The 24,250-nt window shown below is 35.5% G+C and overlaps 4 protein-coding genes across 5 annotated transcripts; 2 read left to right on the top strand and 2 right to left on the bottom strand.

Moving 5' to 3' along the window:
- The first annotated feature begins 1,822 nt into the window (after positions 1 to 1,822).
- On the top strand, positions 1,823 to 3,243 carry LOC107861673. 2 transcript variants are annotated; one of them, XM_016706981.2, is made up of 2 exons: positions 1,823 to 1,985; positions 2,530 to 3,243. In XM_016706981.2, the coding sequence occupies exons 1-2, from the start codon at positions 1,914 to 1,916 to the stop codon at positions 3,070 to 3,072; spliced, it is 615 nt and encodes a 204-aa protein (XP_016562467.1). In that variant the 5' UTR covers positions 1,823 to 1,913; the 3' UTR covers positions 3,073 to 3,243. The 2 variants fall into 2 exon arrangements, with proteins under 2 accessions (XP_016562467.1, XP_016562468.1); XM_016706982.2 differs by having other exon boundaries at positions 1,923 to 2,431.
- A 1,664-nt stretch (positions 3,244 to 4,907) lies between these two features.
- On the bottom strand, positions 4,908 to 11,970 carry LOC107861672 (aldehyde dehydrogenase family 7 member A1). Its single transcript, XM_016706980.2, has 15 exons — positions 11,428 to 11,970; positions 11,194 to 11,280; positions 9,588 to 9,719; positions 9,416 to 9,488; positions 9,133 to 9,155; positions 8,979 to 9,042; positions 8,527 to 8,572; positions 7,741 to 7,921; positions 6,725 to 6,901; positions 6,459 to 6,623; positions 5,948 to 6,088; positions 5,740 to 5,837; positions 5,497 to 5,646; positions 5,220 to 5,282; positions 4,908 to 5,133 (listed from the first exon to the last, which is right to left on the bottom strand). The coding sequence occupies exons 1-14, from the start codon at positions 11,560 to 11,562 to the stop codon at positions 5,228 to 5,230; spliced, it is 1,527 nt and encodes a 508-aa protein (XP_016562466.1). The 5' UTR covers positions 11,563 to 11,970; the 3' UTR covers positions 4,908 to 5,133; positions 5,220 to 5,227.
- Positions 11,971 to 15,148: 3,178 nt separating this feature from the next.
- LOC107861670 (subtilisin-like protease SBT1.4) lies at positions 15,149 to 17,895 on the top strand. Its single transcript, XM_016706977.2, has one exon. The coding sequence runs from the start codon at positions 15,318 to 15,320 to the stop codon at positions 17,637 to 17,639; it is 2,322 nt and encodes a 773-aa protein (XP_016562463.1). The 5' UTR covers positions 15,149 to 15,317; the 3' UTR covers positions 17,640 to 17,895.
- A 500-nt stretch (positions 17,896 to 18,395) lies between these two features.
- LOC107861671 (RING-box protein 1a) lies at positions 18,396 to 22,596 on the bottom strand. The gene is made up of 5 exons (XM_016706979.2): positions 22,302 to 22,596; positions 22,145 to 22,195; positions 22,003 to 22,062; positions 18,833 to 18,904; positions 18,396 to 18,749 (listed from the first exon to the last, which is right to left on the bottom strand). The coding sequence occupies exons 1-5, from the start codon at positions 22,435 to 22,437 to the stop codon at positions 18,712 to 18,714; spliced, it is 357 nt and encodes a 118-aa protein (XP_016562465.1). The 5' UTR covers positions 22,438 to 22,596; the 3' UTR covers positions 18,396 to 18,711.
- Between the last annotated feature and the right edge of the window lie 1,654 nt (positions 22,597 to 24,250).

The raw sequence follows: 24,250 nt of genomic DNA, 5'->3' as shown, positions 1-24,250 counted from the left end.
CATGCCGTATGAAAAGTTAAAATTAAAAAGTTGTTAAGAAGGGAAAGGGATCATTCTTTTTAAAACGGACTAAAAAAAGAAAGCTGGTCATTCTTTTTTAAACGGAGGGAGTAAATGTTCTATCATAGACTTGATTTTTGCTATTTTTCGTTTCTTTAAAATATCGTCGGGCGTATTAGGTGTTAAGAATAATATATTTTGAAGGATTTAATATGTATGATAATATTTTTGAAAAATTCGAGCAATTTAAGTAAAAGTAGAAGCAACAAATTGCAAAGCATTCAGGAAAAAGAAAATGGAAATCACATACTAATGTCTAATAAAATTCATTTCCCCTTCTATTTTATGTTTTTATTTTCTTCACTTGTATTTGTTTGCAGACATATAGATGCTAATATGCAAATTATTTTCTATATGCTGCAGCAATCAATTAAGTTTGTGGTGGAAGCATATTCCTTTTGCTAGAAAAAGCAAATGGAAGTGTATTCCTTGTTATCCTTTTCCTCTTTTTCAAATCGATATGTTTGCTCGTTAAAAAATAATGTGTACATGTCAAATACCCCCCACCCCCACATACTCCTATATGATATCATTGGTAACAAAATTTAAAATGCTACTTTGATTTGATAGAAAAGGAATACAAATTAAAGTTGAAATACATGGAGTGAACTTAGTTTATGGAAATTTGCTTAAAGTTGTATGGAATAATCATTATGTCAAATTTGGATTCGGATGAAGCAAGTTGCACAACAAAATTGGAAAAAAAATCATCAATTTTAAGAAATGGTATCCCATTGAACATTATCTTTCCTTCTATGTCTCGTTTTATTTACTTATTATTTCTCTCTTTCTTACCTTCTCAACTAAGCAAAAATAACTACTCTGATTCCATCTTAATTTATGTGATAGGAGATACTCTTCCTCCAAGAAGAACTAAACTACTTATCAAAGATTGTGGTGAAATTTCAAATTTGAATTTGAAAATGAAAAATTAATTCTAGTGGAAACGGTTTTCCCTTTAACTAGCCTTATAGAATGTGAATATGAAGTAATCAAATCCAAAAATAAGAAATACGGGTGGTAAAAAAGGTTTAAAAAAATCAATAATTCATTGATTAAGAAATTTCGGCGAAACTTAATCAAGAAAGTGATATTGGTCATTAAAATACATTATTTCCTTATTACAAATAAGGAATTTTGAATCTTTCTCTTCTCCGTTTTCTAAAAAGGAACAAAATTAATTAAAGCTAATTAATAATATGTGGAAACAACTTTCTTTTTTCTAGCTCAACTGCCCAAAATTTCATTGATACTGGATTAGCATATCGACTTCGATATAACAATCATATAGTATACGAGTTTAAGTTTTATGTATTGTCGGTATACAAAATATTCTACGCTGCTATTGCAGGTTACTCAATTGTTTATATAAAAATTGAAAAAAGAAAAATTAAGTAACCGAAATCAAATTTATCTAATAGTATAGAATATTTTGTATACTGACAATGTACAAAACTTAAATTTACTACTGATATATATACTTATTTTAAAATGATCAAATCAAAATTTTCAAAATAATTTACAAGTACAAAACGTGTGGAACAAGGACAGAAAGAAAAAAATAAAAATGTGGGCTAGTTCGTGAAGTGTGAAGCCATGATTAAGTGTACAGTGAGACGTTATTTCACATTAGGATTCGTATATTATTAATATTTTCCTATTTACAAATTGGCCATTCACGTCGGTGGTCCATACGTGGTAGATTCTTATTCGTTAATAATCTTTTAAATTTAAGGTAAGAAAATTTCCAAAGATTTATCAAATATTGAAATTTCATAATTCATAAAATACAAATTGGAAAATGAGATTTTCATCCATACGTAGGTAATATATATCCAGCTGGCAATCTATTAATGTACGGCCTAAATTTAATTGCCAGCACAATCTCTGACGTGGATTCTCCAAACCCTCACTCAATCATTGAGGTATTTTTCTTTTTAGACTCCCCTTCCTCTCTCATTTCTCATTTTCGTGGAGGAGAAAACCAAAAAAAAAGAAAAAAAGAGCATAAACTTTTTGTCATTTTCTATCAATTTCTGCATTTTGTACAAATTGATTCTGTGTGAATAAGCAAATTATTCGTTATCGAATTGGAATTTTCAGAGTTTGTTTGAGTATTGTTGATATGTCTTTCATGGATACTTTTTTTGTTCCTGAAGAAACAAAGGTGGAAGAAGGCGAGTGGGAGAAAGAAAGATAATTGTAAAAATAAACTATTTCTGCTTCAAGAGAGAAGCAGAAGTAGAGTTATATAAAAAAAAAAAAAAAGAAAAAGAAAAATCACTTAAAAAACAAACTTTTTAGTTTTCTAATTTACATATACTTTTATCTCTGTTTCAAATTTTGATTGATCTCTACTCTACTTCTGCAGGTAATTATTTTGATTTTTGGAAAGAAAAAGAGTTAAATTCTTATTAGTTGAGTAGATATTTATGTGTTGTTATTTTTTTTTTTGTGTGTGTTTTTCAGATGTCGACGGAGGTGATCAGTGAGTCGGCTGTAGTGATGAATACTGCTGAGGCGGGAAAGCTATCGGCGGCGGCGACAATCGAAGTGGACTGCGCGAAATGCGATTGTTGTGGATTGACGGAAGAGTGTACTCTGGCTTACATAGAGACAATCCGCGAGCGGTATCAAGGAAAATGGATATGCGGATTGTGTGCGGAGGCTGTTAAGGATGAGATGCTGCGGTGTGAGAGGTTGATCAACGCAGAAGAAGCTCTTTCTCGTCACCTCAATTTCTGTAAGAAGTTCAGTTCATCTTCTCCGCCTGTCGATCCGACTGTTCATTTGATCGCTGCAATGAGGCAGCTTCTGCGGAGGAGCTTGGATTCGCCGAAATCGCTTAGGTCTATGCCTTGTAGTCCGTCGAGGAACAGTAGAGAGATGCAGCCTAATGTGCTTGTTCGAGCTGAAAGTTGTATTCCCACAATCTCTCTTGTGGAGTCTGCTGCTTATCATGCCATGGAAATGGATGGCGATTCCGAATGTAACGAAGATGGTAATTTCTAGATTAAGTAGTTTCAACTTGCAAATTCCCGCCATGAAAAAAAAAAAATTAGAAATAAATTAAGGTGGAAAAGAACTCTTAATAATGTTTTAGTTTTGCATCAAATTGTAAACACAATAGAACTAGAGTTGCTTTAGAGTTTGTGATGGAAATGAGATTGTGTTCGCTCTAAATTTTATTGCTCTTTATGTGATTGACGTGTGAATTATGTGTGTGCTCAACGAATTTTACAAGCTTGATTAATTAGCCCACTCTTTTCGTGCATCTGTAAATATATTAGAAACGTATGTTTTTATTGAGAAGTTTCTATTGTGGTTCTGTATCGCAGTCAAAGCACTTGTTTATTTTATGATTTCCAACCTTCTGTTTCATAATCCTAAGTTGTGTTTTAGTCCACCGAAAACAGTTTCTCTGCCTTAACCAGGTAGGGTGAGGTTGAGTACGTATACGCGCTAAGGTCTATCCTACAGACCTCATTAGTGGAACTATATTGTTGTTGTAATCCTAACTCTTTACATTTTGGATATAAGAGGTGGCTTCACTTGTGGAGCTAGTGAATTGTTTTGTCTCTCTACCTTTGAGGGCTGTCCTCTCAAGATTTTGTTATGTCGTTGCTAGTGAATTGTGATCTAGTTTGGTGGAAAGAAAATGTAAAAAGGTCAAATTGGTATCTTGAAAGTTCACGGGGATGAAGTAGGAACATCTGAATCTTTCTTCGTCTTATTCTGGGGGCCGGAAAAAGTGGAGCAGAGTTACAGAGAAATGATTTTGGAAGAGGAAAGTTTCAGGGATAACAGAGAAACTATGATTAGGTATGTAAAAACCAAAAATCAGAAAAAGACGACGCTGGGTCGCTTGTGACTTTCCCTTGTACGAGATTGGCATGAAGCTAATATCTATTTGTGGGCCTAAGATATTGCTATTCCTGTTTGACATGCACATGCTAGTACAAGGGTGAGGCATGGCCATTTGCGTGCTAGTAGTGAATATATTGATTAAGACTTTGTGATAAGGATGTCTACCACCAATGATTTGTTAGGATCGACGTAATCCATCTATCTTTTATTAACTAGGGATTTTAAGCTTGACTTTTGATGGGGCTCTTTAATTGACATTAGTCGCTTCTAATTGGGTAACAGGTGCAAATTGGGTGAAACTTGTTGAAGAATTGATATTTTTCTAATTCAAGATAATAACAACTACAAAAACTTATACAAAGAAATACAGTAACGACCCGACCCGGTCAGGATGTCCTCGCCCGCCCTTCATGGCCGCAATGAAATTTACAATTACATCACTTCATTACGGCTATTTGTTCAGTCCTTTGTTCTATTCCAACAAACTAGAATCATCTGTTTGCTATTTAAAATGAGTCTCATAATATGTTTGGTTAACGGTATAAATACATTTCTAGGTAAATTTATACAAACATACAAACACAACAGATATAATCCCGCAACATCCCACCTTGTTCCTTCCAACTTTGAAATTATTTCATCTCACCTCCCAGGCGGATAAAATAATTCAGAAATCATAATCCCAAAACTATTTCTAGAGGTAATTTAGTCCACGTGCCAAACGACCCCAAGTAATCAAAAAGAAGGGTTGCCCATTATGTTCCAACTTTCACAACTACTGGTTTGATTTTTAAATAAAACATCAACCAATTTTTTCTATACGTGTCATGAACTTTCCAGAGGAGGATCTCGAGGACCTTATGTGGCCAGTATAATCACTTCTCATTATTGGATATAACACGTCAAAATGATTGACTAACATAAACCTACTAGTGGCTTACATAATAATAGGAGATTATGTAGTTGACTGCTAGCACCAATAATGCAAGTGCTCTGTTTTACTTGAGAGAGATTAGGTTAACAACTCTTCGAATAAACTAGAACAACAAAGTAAACACATTGTAGTGACCACTGAGAACACTATGTTTATAATATACATCATTTAAATTGAGTTGCAATGAAGGTTACATTATTTAAGTGATTCTGGGCCTATTCCAAGCACCTTACATGTTGAATCAACGAGCGAAAAGGATAGATCTGCTGGACCTGAAACAACACTTGCAATCATTGGAACACGAGAAATTTAAAATGCTATAAGATAAAGACTTAACATTAGTAATGCGCAGACTTACCGATTTCACTAACCAAAATTGATTCCTTGTGCCAATGGTAGTTCACTTCCGTAGTTGATTGTACTGCAACGGCGGGGAATAACCCAAGTAGGTCAGCGTAAAATGATGTCAATTTTAGACATTTAAGTAATGAGAATCATAAGATACTCTGTGATAATTACAAAAATCAATTCAAGACAGCTTGAAGTGCAACACAAAGTCATAAGTCCGAATGGTGAGCTTCTGTAAATGGAGCATGCAAATGTATTAAATGAGAATGAAATGTCGATTTAGTTACCAAGTTGAGCGCCTCATATATTGTTTCCAAGAGTCACTTCCTGCCTCACGACCACCACCAGTACCTTTTTCACCTCCAAAAGCACCACCAATTTCAGCTCCATTTGTTGGTATGTTTACATTGACAATGCCACAATCACTTCCTTGAGCTCTGCAACACATAAAGGCCGAGAGAACAAGGGGTTATGGAAGATAAAGAAAGCTCAATTAAACCAAATGCTCAAGAACATTATAGACTGCTTACCCAATCCACCTAAACATAACTCCTGGATTTTGGGTGAAGATGGAACTACTCAAACCTTGAGGGACAGAGTTGTTAATTTCAACCGCTTCTTCGAAAGTCTGCAAGCAGAAAGTATAGAGTGAGAAACTCAAACCAGAGAAGTTTTATCAAATATGAGGAAGCAACACCATTGGTCATCTCGATAATTCGATGCCATTGAAAGGAATACCTTAAATTTCATAACATAAAGAACTGGAGCAAACAATTCTTCCTTCACAATTTCAGCTTTTGAAGAAATTTCAACAATTGTTGGATGCACAAAGTTACCCTCAGATTCTATGACTGAACCACCAGTAAGGATCTTTCCACCCTGTAAAACAATTCATTTAAAAAATACAAAGTTTATGTCACACTTTACTGTTGAAAAGGGAAAAAATCCAATTTCAACAAATAAATATGGTCCTAGGTCCAGCTGAGTCAACATAATGTCTCCATTTTCTTTTTACAAAATTTATGACCATTATGACCTGCTAGTTAGTAGAGCTATACTTTTGGAAGACAAAATTGTGCAACTTTAACAAATCAAATTGTTGTTGGACAAACTCTTAGTCCATTTGGAACAATTGTCTTCACTTATCATACCAGGAGGTTGGTCAAGACCAGGGAGGAGAGGGAAAATAAATGCCAATTTAGAAGGAAAAAAGAATTGGGAAATGAAAGTCTCAAGAATCCGGACATACCTGAGACTTGATATTTTGGATTCCCTTCTCGAAGTTTTCCCTAGAAGTTCGAGTATGCAGTGGCCCAAGTAAGGTACCTTTTTCTAAAGGATCCCCTATCTTTACTTGCTTGTACACATCCGCTAGGGGTTTAAGGACCTTCTCATATACTGTCTCGTGAACAAGCTACATGCAGCAAAATTTTTTTGAAGAAAAACAGTAGGATGTTCCGAAAGTGAAAGCTTTAAATGGTAAACTGAATGAGATTAAAACAATTAATGCAATACCAGTCTCCGACATGTTGTACAGCGCTGACCAGCCGTACCAACAGCAGCAAACAAAACAGAACGAACAGCAAGTTCAACGTCAGCATCATCCATTATTATAATGGCATTATTTCCACTTAGTTCTAGGAGGCATTTTCCAAATCTCTGATTTACTGTTTGCTGAACTGCAAGACCAACCTATTGGCACAAAAGAAATAAGGCCACAGATGGAAATTCGTTATAGCAAGTTTGTATATTAAAATGTAACCTTTGGTAACAAAATTAGAAGACAAGTTTTATCAAAGTTGTGGAATAACAAATTGCCAAGATTCTTCTCTTCCTCTCTTTTTTATTGTAGCCCTTTGGGTGTTTTCCTTTTCAAATAAAACATACTTATTCTAGAAAAGAATGTGTGTCTCTTCACTCTTGCACCCAGAACTGCCGATTTTAATTCGACCAGTAGAGAACAACCCATACTTACATATCCATTTAACTTTACAATAAACTCCCTACCATTATCTTTTCAAGTCATGTTAATTATTTGATTTAACTAGCCAGACAATGACAAGTTAAAGTAAGAAAGTAGACAAGAAAATGGATAAAGTAACAATACGGTTGTCTCTTCCTCCAGCTCTACAGACATGGTTCTACATTTTTATAGCATGTGTGTCTCTACCTGTTATTAGTTTCAACTGAAAATTTTAACTTCCAACAACTATCCATAAACAGGTAGTCCTTTCTGCAAAATATATTTTTTTCCAAGAAGCACTAGGAAGAGAAGACAGATACTTCATTATTCTCATAGACATTTTTGTACTTACATTATGATTTCTTGAGACTCAAAATATCAAGTTAATACAACAAATACAGGAAAATTAAGAAATTCAACAAGTTTCCTAAAGAGGAACCTACAAACAGATAGTCTACATTTAGATATACATAGTGCCGAGAAGCTGTATTTTAAAAAGGTAAATCCAAGTTAAAGTAAGGAGGAAAATACTGACACGGGCATATTAGCACCAGGACAGAAAAGTCACCTTTGAGCTCCCTGTGAAAGAAACAAGAGGAATTCGTGTGTCCTTCGCTATTGCTTCACCAATTTCAGCTCCACCGCAGAAGGCAGTAAATATTGAACCAGGTAAATTGTTCTTCTCCAATACACTGGCCACAATTTTTGTCATTGCTATGGTAACCAAAGGTGTTGTTGGAGCACCTTTCCTGTGAAGATGGCATAAGATACCAAGATTAGAACACTCAAATACCAAACTTGAGTTTTGATTTCAAGCATTGGGGCACCAGACATCCTCAAAAAGTAAATTTGCTTTTGGAGATCGACGAAATAATCGAGTGATTAGGCACTAGCATAACCCTAAAACTTCATCCCTCCCATTCAATTGCGCACACTTAACCTATTATGGCTATTAAGACACGGACTGAAGCTCTGTTTTTTTTTTTTACCTTACATAGATGCGGAGAAGTTCTGTTTTAGAGACAGTTAGCAATATAACTTGGTTAAAAATTTAGCTGCAGCACGAATGCCCAAAAAAATCAGGTTGACACGATTCCAAGGTAAGAGAGATTTAATACTCCTGCTTTCAAAGAGTAAGGCAATGATTATTTTCAACATAAATGTGTGTATGAAGATGTTCAAACTATATCGGCAATAATTTCCCAAACAATTTGAGCTCAGCAATAATATAACCTCAACCTATCAATCTGAAAATATGTTCATCCATCAGCTCAATTACCATTCAGAAAATCCAATTCAACCATTTCTGCAATGGACAACTTCTCTTTAAACCATAAAAGTAAAGTGGACTTACCAGACTACACAATTGCCACAGACCAGCGCAATACATGCATTCCATCCTGAAAGAACATGACACATAAATTTAGAACAAAGTAAGGTGGACACCAAAACTTCTCAAATTAACTTGAGAAATCGGGGTTGGATGCCCCTCTATATCAGCTTTTCAGCTCATAAAATTGGGCAGAAAAGAGGAATTACATGTCTTTTATCCGTCCGACCATATTAAGCAGCTAAAAGTAAATTTTAAGTATAGTAATTCAATTAATTTAAATCCATAGTGAAAAAATGGATAAATCATTCTATTCTATAGTACGTTTTACAATATCCCCTGAAGATCAGGAAGCAAAGTGGAACCAAGTATGTAAAGACGAGCTTCGAGAACACTGAAAGAAACTGGCAAGGCAATAAAAGCAAACAATCGGAAAATGGGAGTCCATGGAACTGGCCAGAAATCTCAATGCTTACCAAGTACAGCACATGGGAAGTTGAAAGCTGTGATCACTCCAACTATCCCCAGAGGATTCCACATCTGCGCACACAAATTACATTGAGAAGATGAAAAACTAATATAACCAAAGTTCGAAGAATTCCTGATTTTAGAGCACAAATGTCAGCACACCTCCAACATCATATGGTTAGGGCCTGTCAACAAAAATATATCATTAAAAAAGTAAAGTAAAAAAAAAAAAATCAAAACCAACTCCAATAGCATAAGACTGTAAATCTTCTACTCCTAAAGAACATTTGTTTTCCAATAGTCAGCAAAATCTTATCATCCTTTCAACCAAGGAATAACCAGAAAGTATTTAAACTACAAACAAGAAATTACTTTCGAAAAACTAACTGCTTAAAGATTGCAAATTTGGCTATTCTAAAAGCACAAAGTAAGGAAGTGAGCTCACGTTCAGAAGGAATAATGGATCCATTCAGTTGTCGACTCAATCCCACAGCAAAATCACACATATCAATGACTTCCTGCAGAATTAAGCCACAAAAAGTTTCCAGTTGTAAGGTTGTTGTTCAATAATTTTTAGAACACTGTGTAACTCTATTACTAATTGGGACATCACATACTTGAACCTCCCCAATTCCTTCGGGGAGTATCTTTCCCATTTCCAGTGAAACAAGTCGACCAAATTCCTGAAGGTTAGCTCGAAGTGCGTCACCTATCTGCCTAACAATCTCACCTCTTTTTGGTGCAGGAACCTGAAACATCATAAAGCATCATCAAGCAACAACAACAACAACATACCCCGTGTATTCCCACATAGTGGGGTCTGGGGAGGGTAGAGTGTACGCAGACCATACCACTACCTCGGTGAAGTAGAGAGGCTGTTTCCGATAGACCCTCGGCTTAGGACCGACAACAACATAACAAACCCAAAACATATATACATATAAACTCGTACAGTATGCAAAAATAAACTAACACCGCTAGCCACAGGATACTACTAAAAACTATCTAGTCTAAACAATAGACAACACTCTAACACCACGAATAAGAAACATCAAACGCACTCCCGCCCCCAACCCTCTACCCTAATCCGCATCTTGCACACCTTCCTATCAAGGGTCATTTACTCCGTAAGTTGTAACTGCTCCATATCATGCCTAATCACCTCCATCCAATATTTCTTCGGACTACCTCTACCCTGCCTAAAACCATCCATAGCCAGTGTCTCACACCTCCGCACTGGAGCATCAGAGCCTCTCCTCATCACATGTCTGAACCAACATAACCTCACTTCTCGCATCTTGTCCTCCACCGAAGCCACTCCCACCTTCTCTCGAATAATCTCATTCCTCACCCTATCTTTCCTGGTATGTCCACACATCTATCGTATCGCAGCATCCTCATCTCCGCCACATTCAACTTTTGAATGTGGAAGTTTTTAACTGGCCAACACTCTACTCCATACAACATAGCCGGTCGGACTGCCACTCTGTAAAACTTACCTTTACGCTTCAGAGGTACCTTCTTATCACATAAACTCCCGAAACGAGCTTCTATTTCAACCACCCTACCCCAATACGATGCGTGAAATCCTCATAAATCTCACCATTGACATGAATCATAGACCCCAGATACTTGAAACTCTCCCTCTTCTAAATGGCCTGAGAGTCCAACTCCACAACCACGTCATACTCCTGCGACACATCACTAAACTTACACTCCAAGTACTCTGTCTTGATCCTGCTCAACCGAAATCGTTTAGACTCCAGAGTCTGTCTCCAAATCTCCAACTTATCATTAACTCCTCCCCGAGTCTCGTCAATCAAAACCACATCATCAGCAAATAACATACACCAAGGCACCTCCCCTTGAATATGTCGCGTCAAAACATCCATCAAGCAAGTAGAACAGAAATAAAAATAGAAAATAAGCATTGGTGAATGAAATTTAAATTAGCCGCAATGCATAGTAGAAACATTTATCCCCTGAATAAGTTAATCATAGTTGTGTACGATAGACCTTTGAAGGGGAGCTGGGAGTAACAAGTAAAGGTAAAGTTGTTATCACGTGACCAAAAGGTCACAAGTTCACGGTAAGAACCATGGACCCTTGTGGTCCAATCCTTCCCTGTCCTTCGTAGACCCGCACAAAGTGGTAACTTTATCTTTTTATAGTTGTATCTAAATAAGAGAGATCAATTCTTTTCTAATATACAACAGGGAATACCTGCACCCAAACTTTAGCTGCTTCAGAGCAAGCTTGCATGCCTTCCTCATAATCTTTTGCAGAAGCTTCCACAACTTCGGCGATGGTCTGTATACATTAAAATAGCTTTAAATCATACATCTATTAGTTTGCCAATTTGCCACTCATTATCAGTGAAGATCAAAAGCCCTCAAAAGATAATCAAACAAAAATCTGGCAAAAGTCGGAAAAGGAAGAGTGAAGTTAAGAAGAAACCTGATTGTTAGCGGGATTAATAGTGGATATGACGGAGCCAGTAGCTTTCCAGGTGCCATTAATGTAATTACCCGGATTTTTAGGGCCGATTCCGATCTGCTTAAGGAACTCGTACTCTTTCTTTGCAAAACTCATTATTACAATTCAATCAGATACGAAGAAAGGAAGGAAGAAAATCAAAGAAATCAAAAATGCGAAAAAAAAGAAAAGAAAAGTGGCGAAGTAGCTGAAGAAATACAAGTAGAAGGAAACGTAACAAAATAGAAATGCAGAGTTGGGGAGACACGGATATTTTGTTGGAATGTGCAGATGGATCAATAATAATATACACCTTCACTTTCAATCTCTTTGGGTACCAAATGTCTTTTTTATCTCTAGCTAAGTTTAGCATAATCAAATCAAATCAAATCAAAAATATACTAGTAATATTTAAGTTTTTTAAATAATAAAATTTAGTGTAATTTTATCTCTAGCTAAGTTTAGCATAATAAAATCAAATTAAAAAATAATAGTAATAGTTAAGTTTTTTAAATAATAAAATTTAGTATAATTTTAGAAGTGATCCGCGAGTTATATTAATATAGTGAAGATCTGAGATTTTATCTTTTAACATCATATCCATATGATAAGTACCAAGAATTAGAGTAAGGACGTGGCAATTGCTTAATTTAACGTTTTCGGACTTACCCACTCTCTCTAAGCAAGTACGGTCTTATCCTGATTTGCTCTCTACCCAAATGAAAAGTAAACCATCATTTGATTTGAGTTGTAATGAATAAATAGTCTTTAAAATAAAATGAATAATTATTTTATTATATATTTAACGTGATATATTAGATATAAATTTATTTATTTTATTATAATAAAATAAATTATATCATATATATAATGAGATAACTAATTTTGAGATTAGTTATTTCAAAATAACTCTTCTTCAATCAAGTATTTACCGTGTGGGTGGATGTAGTCTTGAGTTTTGACGCGAGGTATTTATGTACATGTATATAAGATTTTACTACTAGTATATATCTCTATGGTATTATATTTAAATGCATTAATATTTTAGAACAATGATAATTTAGGTCAGCATGAATTTAAAACGATTGCTTACCTTGTACTCCCTCCGTCTTAAATTACTTGTTTCAAATTTTTTAATTTGATTTTTTATTTTACGTTTTTTTCACTAATCAAGAAGAGATATATTTTTTTTCTTCATTTTTACCCTTTTTATTAATTACTTTTTCTTTAAATTAAAATATAAATATCATTTAATAGGCCTACTATGATAAACTAGTCATGTTATTAATTATTTTTCCTAATCAATGTGTCATTTTAATTTGGAACGGAGAGAGTATGATGTACTCCCTCCATCCCAATTTCTTAATTTGATTTCCCATTTTACTTGTCCTTTTTCATAAATTAAGAAGAGACAATTTTTTTTTTTTTTTTTATATTTTACTCTTTGCATTAATTATTTTTTTTTTCAAATTAAAATGTAAACATCATTTAATAGGAATATTATGATAAACTAATCATATTATTAATTAATTTTTTTTTAATCAATATGACATCTAATGAATAATTTGAGAAGGAGGGAGTATCATATCTTCTATCTGATCTTTTTATGCAACCAATGTGACCAAAGCCTACGTGGATATGGAGAAATGGAGGTAAAGATGAACCAACTGAATGATACATAAAAATGTGGCCTAATAAGACCCACCATTGCAGTCCCAAGTCACATTTTCTTTCCGTTTATTACTTAACCAAGAACAACACTCACAGGAAAGCAGAATTTTTCTGGTCTTCAAAAGGAAGATAATATGACAAAATTGGTTGAGGAGCTGATTCATGGACCATTAGAATTTCAAGTGCATTTCTTGTATGAGTGAAACTATTATTTTAACCTCGCTCAAAGATTGCAGTGAATAACAAGTATTTTTTTTTTTAATTTTTAATTAGAGATTTAGACATAGGATTTGCTTCGAGGAAGGCGAGTTGACTCCACAAAGCGTAAAATTCTTTGCCTCAGTGTGCGATATTGCACATTACTAATCCAAGAAATGAGAAGAGGTGCAGAAAAAGTCTTCAATTTAATCTGCGGAAGGGTCATGCGCTTCCAACTGGATTTTCTTCCATACGCAGGTAGGGGTGTGCATCCGTCGGTTTGGTTCGATTTTACGTGTTATTGGTTCGATTTATCGATTTTTGATTTTTAAATATGTAATCGATTTTCGATTTATTAATTATTTTTCTCAATTAACGTGTCTTCTCAATTTGGGACGGGTAATTTGGATGGAGGAAATACATAATAGAGAATGTAACTAATCTTTATAATAATTATACATAGGTTGAAAAAATATAGTATTAAACAAAATATTAATAATACACAATTAATGCATGCATTATTTTTTCTAACATAACAATAACTTAATACCGTAAAAATGGGAAAAATTGGGGGGAAATTGTTATAGGTTGAAAAAATATATTAAACAAAATATTAATATACATTTTTTTTTTTCTAACGCAACAATAACTTAATACCATAAAAATGGGAAAAATTTGGGGGGACATTATTATCATTAAGTGTTGGTTAATTGTTGCTATATTTTTTGAAAACCATCGTCTAATCAAAAAATTATAGTAAATATGTTATTTTCCTTTTGGATCATAATAAATTAGTGTGTTAATATAAACACCAATATTTTTTTATAATTGAAGTCCTCATTGGCGTGCTTCAGGACACTGCAATATAACATACTCCTTGCTGACAGTAGTACGGGCAATACTCTGGGAAAAATGTGGGTTCGTCTTTTCGTAATAATAATCTTTTTTAATTTCAAAAGAAACACCAGTAAGAGATATCTGCTCCTTTTTCTGAATAGTATAATATAATATTAATAAATACTGCCTACTTTATAAAGGGTCATTTTCGGAAATAGTCCCACAAATCACAATATCTACGAGATAAAGAATGAGGTATATGTACAAACCATTTTCAGATTACTTTTGGCCATAAAAATTACTACTATTTTTTTTCGGAGTTGGAGTTGGAGTTGTGTTTGATCATAAATATAAATTAAAGTTGTTTTTAAAATTTTGTGAAAGAAATATAAGTGAAAAAAAGTGAAAACAGGTAAAACTTATTTTTATTTTTTCAAATAATTTTTCAGAATTAGAGTTGGAAAATTTATGTCCAAACGCAACGTGTTTTCACTTTTTTTCACTAAAGTGAAATAATTTTCTGAAAAAAAAAAAATTCTATGGTCAAACGGTTACTTATTATGAGAATAGGGCGAGTATTTTGTTGTTAGTTTGGTTGAAGATAAAAGTTTAGTGTAGGATATATTTATATGTTCGATCATATAAAATATAAATTTAAACTCAGTCTTAATTCTAAATATTTTACAATATCTCATTCAAATTGATACTATTATTTTATTCCAACTCTTACTTAAATAAGATAAATTCATCTTAGAATTATAATCAGAAATAACTCTATCCGCAAATCAAATAATCCAAGAAATAACTGTGTCTTACCTACCCTTCTATCTGATCTCATTTATCTAAGGGCAAACACTTGGAATATAGGAGATTTCTCAGCTAATTACAGGACACGTCCTAAGTTTAATATTAATTACAAGATATAGTAATTAGCCTAAAACACACGCGAGACTGTGACGCGACTCCAATATGTCTTGTAATTTAATTTAAAGTTAACAAGGCTTTTGTTATTTAATTCTTCTTTAGGCAAGGGTGGGTCCCAAGCTTACGTGGATCTGCTGGAATGGGCAAAAGGGCTGAAAGTGAAGCAATAAACGTGGCCCAATAAAGCCCATCGATCACTTTCTTTTATCAACATTGCACAAGATAGTTTGCGCTCTTCTGCAATGGCGCTTTCTTATTATTTCTTCCTCCTACTCTTCTTCTTTCTCAGCTCCTTGGCAATTTCAGTCCAATCGGACGGCCCAAAATCTTTCATAGTCCACGTGTCCAAATCACACAAGCCTCATATTTTCACTACTCACCATCATTGGTACTCCTCCATTCTCCAATCAGTCTCTTCTTACTCTCAACATTCTCCACAAATTTTGTATTCTTATGACCGTGCTGCCCGGGGTTTCTCTGCCCGTCTTACATCCGGGCAGGCTGACCAGCTCCGCCGTGTCCCCGGTGTGGTCTCCGTCATCCCTGACCGCGTACGACAACTTCATACTACTCATACACCTACCTTCTTAGGCCTTGCAGATACATTTGGGATTTGGCCTAATTCCGATTACGCTGATGATGTTATTGTTGGTGTTCTCGACACAGGTATTTGGCCTGAAAGGCCGAGCTTTTCTGATGAGGGGCTTTCTGCAGTTCCTTCAGGTTGGAAAGGGAAATGTGAGACGGGAAAAGACTTTCCTGCAAGTTCGTGCAATCGTAAAATTATAGGTGCGCGGTTGTTTTACAGAGGGTATGAAGCTGATCGTGGAAGTCCGATGGATGAATCGAAAGAATCCAAATCTCCAAGAGATACTGAAGGTCACGGAACACACACTGCTTCAACTGCAGCTGGATCTGTTGCAGCCAATGCGAGCTTTTACCAATATGCAAAAGGTGAAGCTAGAGGTATGGCTGTGAAGGCCAGAATAGCAGCTTATAAGATCTGTTGGAAAAGAGGTTGTTTTGATTCTGATATACTAGCTGCAATGGATCAAGCCGTTGCTGATGGTGTTCATGTGATTTCTCTTTCCGTTGGTGCTGATGGTTATTCACCGGAGTATGACGCTGACTCCATTGCTATTGGAGCTTTTGGTGCCTCAGAACATGGCGTTGTCGTCTCTTGCTCTGCTGGAAATTCCGGTCCTGGTGCTTCTACAGCAGTCAACGTTGCTCCGTGGATTCTCACTGTTGCTGCTTCAACGATAGATCGGGAATTTCCAGCGGATGTTATCTTAGGAGACGGTAGAATATTTGGTGGCGTATCTTTATATACCGGAGATCCTCTCGGTGATGAGAAACTACCTCTGGTTTATTCAGGCGATTGTGGCAGTCCACTCTGTTATCCAGGAAAGCTGGATCCCTCCAAAGTTGCTGGAAAGATTGTATTATGTGATCGAGGAGGCAATGCCAGAGTAGAGAAAGGAAGTGCTGTGAAACAGGCAGGCGGTGTGGGAATGGTGCTAGCAAACTTAGCTGACTCTGGAGAAGAACTCGTAGCCGATTCACATCTCATCGCAGGGACGATGGTAGGTCGAAAAGCCGGTGATAAAATCAGGGATTACATCAAATCTGATCCATCACCAACAGCAACGATCACTCTCAGAGGAACTGTTATAGGAAAATCACCGTCTGCTCCACGTATTGCTGCATTCTCAGGCCGAGGACCCAATTATGTGACACCGGAGATACTTAAACCGGATGTCACTGCACCAGGAGTCAACATTTTAGCCGGGTGGACTGGATCCATTGGCCCAACAGATTTGGAAATCGACAAAAGAAGAGTGGAATTTAACATTATATCTGGAACATCCATGTCTTGTCCTCATGTAAGTGGATTAGCTGCATTACTCAGAAAGGCTTATCCTAAATGGACCACAGCAGCCATAAAATCAGCTCTCATGACAACAGCTTACAACGTTGATAACTCTGGGAAAATCTTCACGGATCTTGCCACAGGTCAAGAATCGAGTCCTTTAGTTCATGGGTCTGGTCATGTGGATCCAAACAGAGCAATGGATCCGGGTCTGATTTACGATATGGAGTCGAGCGATTACATAGGTTTCCTATGCGCCATTGGTTATGGCCCCTCAAGAATCTCACCATTCACGAAAAATACTTCTTCGGTTGATTGCAGTAAACATAGTTTGGGTAGTCCAGGGGATTTGAATTATCCATCATTCTCAGTTGTTTTCATGAGTGAGAGTGTTGTAAAATTCAAGCGAGTGGTTAAAAATGTGGGGAGGAATGCAAATGCAGTGTATGAGGTAAAGATAAATGCACCATCGTCTGTGGAGGTGAAGGTGACTCCAAGTAAGCTCAGTTTCAGTGAGGAAAAGAGTAGTTTGTCATATGAGATTAGTTTTAGCAGCAGCAATGGAAGTCTTGGGTTGGAGCAGGTGAAGGGTCTTGAATCGGCATTTGGATCAATTGTGTGGTCTGATGGAATTCACAGTGTGAGGAGTCCAATTGCAGTGCGTTGGCTATCCTCCTTTGCTGCTTTTTAGCCAGTTTGATGATCATGACAATGCAGCAGAAGGCGTTCTGTGCTAACTGCATATCCGTGATGGTCCAAAAGATGACAGGAGGCCAAATTTGGAAAGGGGAAAAGAAATATTGAAGGACCATCTTCCTGTTGAAATAAGGTTAAAATTTTCATTGTCGTCCTGTTTTATTGTCTCTGAATGTTGCTCAGCCTGGTACACTTGATTTGGATACGTGATTATGACGAAATGCGTGATTTCAGTCTCTTACCACTTCAAATTATTGACTTGATTGATACTCCACTACAAATTGGAAAGTTGTTCGCATTGTCATTATATAATCTTACTACAATATCACATTGTTGATTAATTTTGGAGACTCTATCTGGACTATCATCTGCTGTAAGCCAATCGATGAGTACAATGAAAGAAAATTTCAGTGCTGTCAGATAGTAGCTTCTAAGATTTCGTGGACAAAACGAATTTTCATGAGTACTTGAGCGTTAGAGCCTCTGCATAGAATTCTATGTGCATCGATCGACCTAGATCAAAGGGAAGATACGTTTATGCTTTCAACGGTAAACAAGCAAAAATGTAGGCCAAGTAAATTAATATGTTGGTGCCACTGTTAACAGAATCTCGTGACTCAACCATGACAATGGCACCATTCTTATATTGGCAAAGCTTATTCAATGGTCTATACGTAAAAGGTGCCATATGGCCATACCTTTCGAAATACTCGAGTTCGTCAAGCATTTGAATGTACTAATCCCAGTAAAATTCTGCAAACAGCTTTAGTAAAATAACATTGGCTGCCAGAATGCCAGTGGTTCTGGTTAATAGTTTTTTCCAAACAATAAACTAATCAGCATGGATAAGTTTTGACTTCAGTAATGCGAAGACCAGAATCACACAGACATATAAAATTTAGGCACCAGCTCTCTAATGAATCCTATTAGATGGTTGAAGCAGACTCATATACGTAAAGCAACAGGGAACAAAAGGCACTGTAAACAAGTATTACTAGAACAAACTAACATTCAAAGACATTATAATGCAACAGCATAATCGCCTCTCCTGCCGCTTGTAGAATCCTCTAGTGACCATACTTCTGAAATTCCCACTCACTATTATCTGCAAAGTAGAAAGTTCCAACAATTACAATACAGTTAATTAAAAGCCAACTAACAGTGCCAAAGATAAAGTTGCATAACTACCTAATGGACACACTTGACGGGTCTTGAGCCAGCGACTGATGCAGTGGAAGTGGAAGGCATGGTTACATACACCTGCAATAGTATGAATCAAGATACTTCTAACCCCCCAAATTATACTTCTTGCTTTAGAAATATAACTAAGAAACATAGAGAACTTAGTCAACACGATAAATGCTAAAGATCACCTTTCCCCTCCTTTGAAAACGGGAATGGGTAATAAGAAAAGACAAATAAAACATGTGGAGCTCGTCTTGGTACATGAAAGAGGGAGAAACATAGAGAAAATGCAGCACAGAATGTTTACATCTTTAGTTCAGCAGAGAATACAAAAACACAGAGAGTTAATATTAAGGACTCCCATATTTCCCAAAGCCATTCTGCTTAGTTATTATGACGTGAAATGAACCAGAAAAGAAATGGTCTAACGAAATTGATAGGATAACAAACAGGTTGGTGAAACCAAGACGAATTTTTACATAATGAGATTAAATTGAGCAAAGAGATCCCATTAACTTCCAAATTGTATGAAACGGAATGATAGATTGTTCTCTTGTTTTGGGTTTTTTCTGTGTGTGTGTGTTGGGGGTGGGCGGGGGGGTGGGGTGGGGTGGGGGGACTCCCTCTACCAATTCATAAATTATCCTTCAACAAAATCACCTCCTCCCAGGGTGTGAAATGTGTTTTTGAAAGGTTAAATACCAAGCAAGTGGGACCTTTAGTAGACACAGCCTGAAAGGTTTTGATATGCAATGCCATAAGCTAGGCATGGAGTAACTGCTGGGTTTGAAGGAGAAAGGGTAACAAGCATATGGAGAGTACACAGTACACAGTACACAGAGGAGAAATAATTATTTTTTGAGAAGGGATAGAGAAGAAATATTAGGGATTTAAGTTATTGGGTTTGATGGAAACTAAAAGTGGTTGATATAGAAGTGGGAATCTCCGGCAATTTCATTGATGATCTTCTCCAAAATCTTTCTCTCATTGGCTAAAGACAACAAAAGGCCACATTATTAAGCTCAACTCGAATTTCTTTCAAATTTGGTGACAAGAGATATTGTTACAGCTGTGGCTTCTTCCTTCTAGATTGTGATTCAAGGTCTATTTTTTCGTTCTCTAGTTTAATTCTTATAATTTTCACTTCTATATTTATTTTTTAGTTTGTCTTTTGTTTAGATCTGATTTAACAAAATTGCTTGAGAATGAATATAAACATTTCAGTTTAGTGGTTGCAAAAAACTACACAAAGAAAATCTTCATAAAAGAATAGTAATTTTGAAATCTTAAACATGTGAATAATGGTCTGAAATAGTATTTGAGCCCGAGTCCCTCGATTTGATTCTTTATTGAAGCAGGTAACAAATTACTTTTTAATGAGTTTAAAAGGTCACAATATTCCGTTTATATATATGGACTAAACATAAAATGTTAATCTTTTAGAACTGAGATTAACTTTTGACAATTTAAATGGTCCATATTAGAAGAGATTATACTTAGTTGCAACTAATTTATTCAAAACATAGGATTGAAGGTTCTAAGGTTTACGGATACCAGAATTTTTAGATTACTGCAACAAATTTTGTTTTGATTTTCTGTTTTTTCTCAATTTTCCCTCTTCTTATAGCTAACCTTATTTATTATAATAAGAGATAAGGGAAGATTGGGTTGAATTGGAGCAAAGTGTGGCTCTGATTGTGAAGCTCTTTGGTTTCTAGTTCTCCTCTAGATAGAAGGTTTCAGCGATTGGGAGAAACATCGTGTGTCTGATTGAGAAAGGGAAGAAGATGGAAAGGGGTGGGAATTACAATAGACAAAATCTCTCAAGTCTCATCAGAATAAGCAGCCATAATGAGAATAAGAAAGAAGACATCGAAAAGAAGCACCAAAGGGAAAAGACAGTATGTTTGCACAATTAGCACCAGTAGCTCAATACAATGCAGAAGTTTCATTGGATGGAAGCAAAAAACTCAGAGAGGACGACAACATAGGGACATATTGTGGTCTCTGGCAATAACAAGAAATTTAACGCATATGCTTGGATCAGGAGAGACAACCTCCTAAATATCCCGCCTTCTCCACTCAAAAAATGCTCACCTTGTCCCGATTCCGAGAAACCCTTCCTCCTTTTCCTAACCCTATTCCCAAAGACGAAGTCCACCATAATAATCCTCAGAAAGTAACACCTATCCACTTTTCTGATTACCTTTTATAAAATCCTTAGCAAGACTTTTTTGTTAGAATTTCAATTTAGAACTTTGGTGCTTTCAGTCAGGTTAACTTGTGGTTAAGCCATTAAAGCATTTTCAGACAGGTTAACTTTGGTCAAATTATTTGTATATATTAATCATCTAATCTTAATAGCTTTTTATGCCACGATGACAACAACAACAGCAAACCCAGTATATTCCCACCTAGCGGGGTCTGGGGAGGGTAAAATGTACGCAGTCCATACCACTACCTCCGGGGAAGTAGAAATAGATGCAGTTATAATTAGAATTTTGTTGTTCATAACAAGAGTAATCATGACTAAGTTACCAAATATTGGATTGATTAGAACACACACTAACAATATTGTTTATAAGAAAATATTATCTTAGATACAATCATATCACACATTGGCACCAAAATACATCAAAATTTCACTAATTACATTTCGCACCTTCCTAACTAAATTTAGTTGTCCAACCGTGCAAGATTAGACAAGCACAGTAATTTTCCATTGAACGGTCAAGTCATTCTAGTAGGTTGATTGTTTATCAAGTTCGACTTGTACTTAGAATATTGTTTACAAGAAAATATTATCTTAGATACAATTATATCACATATTGGTGCCAAAATACGTCAAAATTTCACAAATAACATTTCACATCTTCCAAACTAAATTTAGTTGTCCAACTCTGCAAGATTAGACAATCATAGTAATTTTATATTGAACAGTCAAGTCATTCGAGTAGGTTGATTGTTTATCAAATTCAACTAGTATTTCTTCCCTTCAAATTATCAATTACTCATTACAAACATATTCTAATATATTCCGATTTAACCAAAAAGGTGCATCTCACGTGTCCGTATACTATTATACTGATGTCCTAACCAAACAATAATAGTCAAGCTTTTCCAAGGCATAAATTACAGCAAATTATGTGAATTCAGATAAACAATCAACGTACCCCAAGCAACAGTGCACTCCTCACTCGTAGCACTAGCTTGATTAGCTTGGCACTCGATGCCTGTTGAAAATAGTTTCACATAAATTCTCAATTCTACATAAAAATTAGAAACGTAGCATCAAATTGATTTGAAAGAACTCACATAGATCCATAATATGATTCCTGCAAATAGCACAGTTGTCTACTACAATATCTGCATCAACAATTTCACCGAACCACATCAGCTTCGATCACGATACTTAAAAATCACACAAAATTGAAACAAAAAAAAAAACAAATAAATAAAAGTAAAAAGTTACCCCAAGCCCAAAGAGCGACGGCGTTCCACTTTTTGATCTCAAAACGCTTAGGTTTTTTGGTGGAAGAAGAGGGAGCAGAAGGTGGTGCAGTGTTGGATTCTTCACCGGCGGGAACCATATCGACGTCGGTATCCATTGCTGTTGAATCAAGCAAGTGCAAATTCTAGGACTTTCGATCTCGCACTTTTCTGAACAAAGTGGAATTAGTATTCAATTCTAGGATTCTTCTGCGCTGTTGTTGGTATGGTTAACAGGTTTGCCAATTGAACCGGTCCAAACGCGATTAAACTATTGGGATTTGGGCCTATTATAAAGCCCATGTGTATATATAGAGGCGCCCAAACAAATTATCATTTAAGTTGTAGTACTTGATTTTGAAAGATATTTAAAATATACGCAGTTTTGGAAAAACCGATCAAAATTGACAAACATTAGACAAATACATGTTGCCTTTTCCTCCTCCTCTTTTTTTCCCCCTCTTTTATGATAGTGTTTTTTGAATTTACAGCAATGAAGTATAGTGTTTTAAAAAAGTGAATCATGATTTTGGATATAAAAAGTGAGTTCAAATCAAGTGGATGTTGCTGAGAAATCTTGAATATAATTGATCTTGGGTGTAATTTATACACCTAATTATCATATTTTATCCATATTTGAGTTAAGTTTTGTAAAGTATCATAATACAAATGTCAATCTTACTTTTGATGTAAATGAGCTAACCTAGATGAGTAGTACAATCTCAAGAGTGAATGAGGCATATGGAGATGTAGGAAGACCACAGAGTGCCAAGGACGCAAGACGGGAGCAAAATAGCACAACCGGAGACTGCAGCAAAGTGTCCCGCGCCGCGACCCTTAAAGGTGTGTGCTAGGCTCCGCGCCGTGGCCCTTGGGGCACGTATTAGGCTGTGCGGCATGACCCTTCCCTCCAAGGCAACACAGTCTTTCTAGAATTAAGTCAAGGGCTTGGGAGTAATTTCATCATGCATTTATAAATATCCCAAACCCGTTTTTAAGAGATTTTATGCAGTATTTGAAGCACTGAAAAGAGTTTAAGGATTATTCCATTAGGATTCATCTTTTGTAGAGTCTAACGCTCTTTAATTTTTCATATAAACAAGATTACATTTGTTGTTTTGTTTCAAAATATGAGTGGCTAATTATCCTTGATTATTGAGTGGTACGAAAAATGAATTTGTTAGATTTATTATTTATTGTTGTCTTGACAATTTGATTATTGAGTTCGTTGTTTATGACAAATTAATTATCGAATAAATCAAGTGGATGTCGCTTTCTCCTTCTCCCTCTTCAGCTATTCATGCTTGAAGTTCAAATATTCGCACATGAAGTTCAATAGATAAGTCAACTTCAGACATGTTATGTCAAACTCAAAGTTCATCGTCTCTCATTCCTGAGTGTGCGAAGATATCGAGTTCCTATAACATCTATTTACGAATGGAATAATTTATTTATATGATCTTGTGCAATTAATTCTCACCACTTCATAAGTTAATTTTACTTTCTTTCTTTTCTGTGATCTTGTTGCAATTCTTATATCATATGTTATTTTTTATATTGAGTTAGATAAAATATTCATTCCTTATTGCATTAAAACGGAAACAATTTCATCCACACATCAATAGGTTGCAAGGGGGAAACAGTAATAGCAAATTAAACAAAGCTTTAATTGCTAGGCCAAACACTTCATCACATTAAATAGATTTTCTTTGTTTTGGTCCCCTTCAAACTAAATTTGATATATTTTCCCTCGAGACATTTCTATTCTACTTGCAACAATTTAATAAAACGACATTCTACTTGCGACATCTTGTTAACTACCTACTCCACTTTAGATAAGTACTTTTTTACCACATCTAAATTATAATTTTTATATTTATTCAAACATTTTTTCCTCAAATAATTTTTTTTTTTTTTTTAAAAAAAAGGTTG

Source organism: Capsicum annuum, chromosome 3 (genome assembly GCF_002878395.1).
Source record: "Capsicum annuum cultivar UCD-10X-F1 chromosome 3, UCD10Xv1.1, whole genome shotgun sequence".
In the NCBI taxonomy this organism is placed as follows: Eukaryota; Viridiplantae; Streptophyta; class Magnoliopsida; order Solanales; family Solanaceae; genus Capsicum; species Capsicum annuum.
The sequence above is the reverse complement of the archived record's forward strand: the minus strand, read 5'-3'. Positions and strand labels throughout refer to the sequence as shown.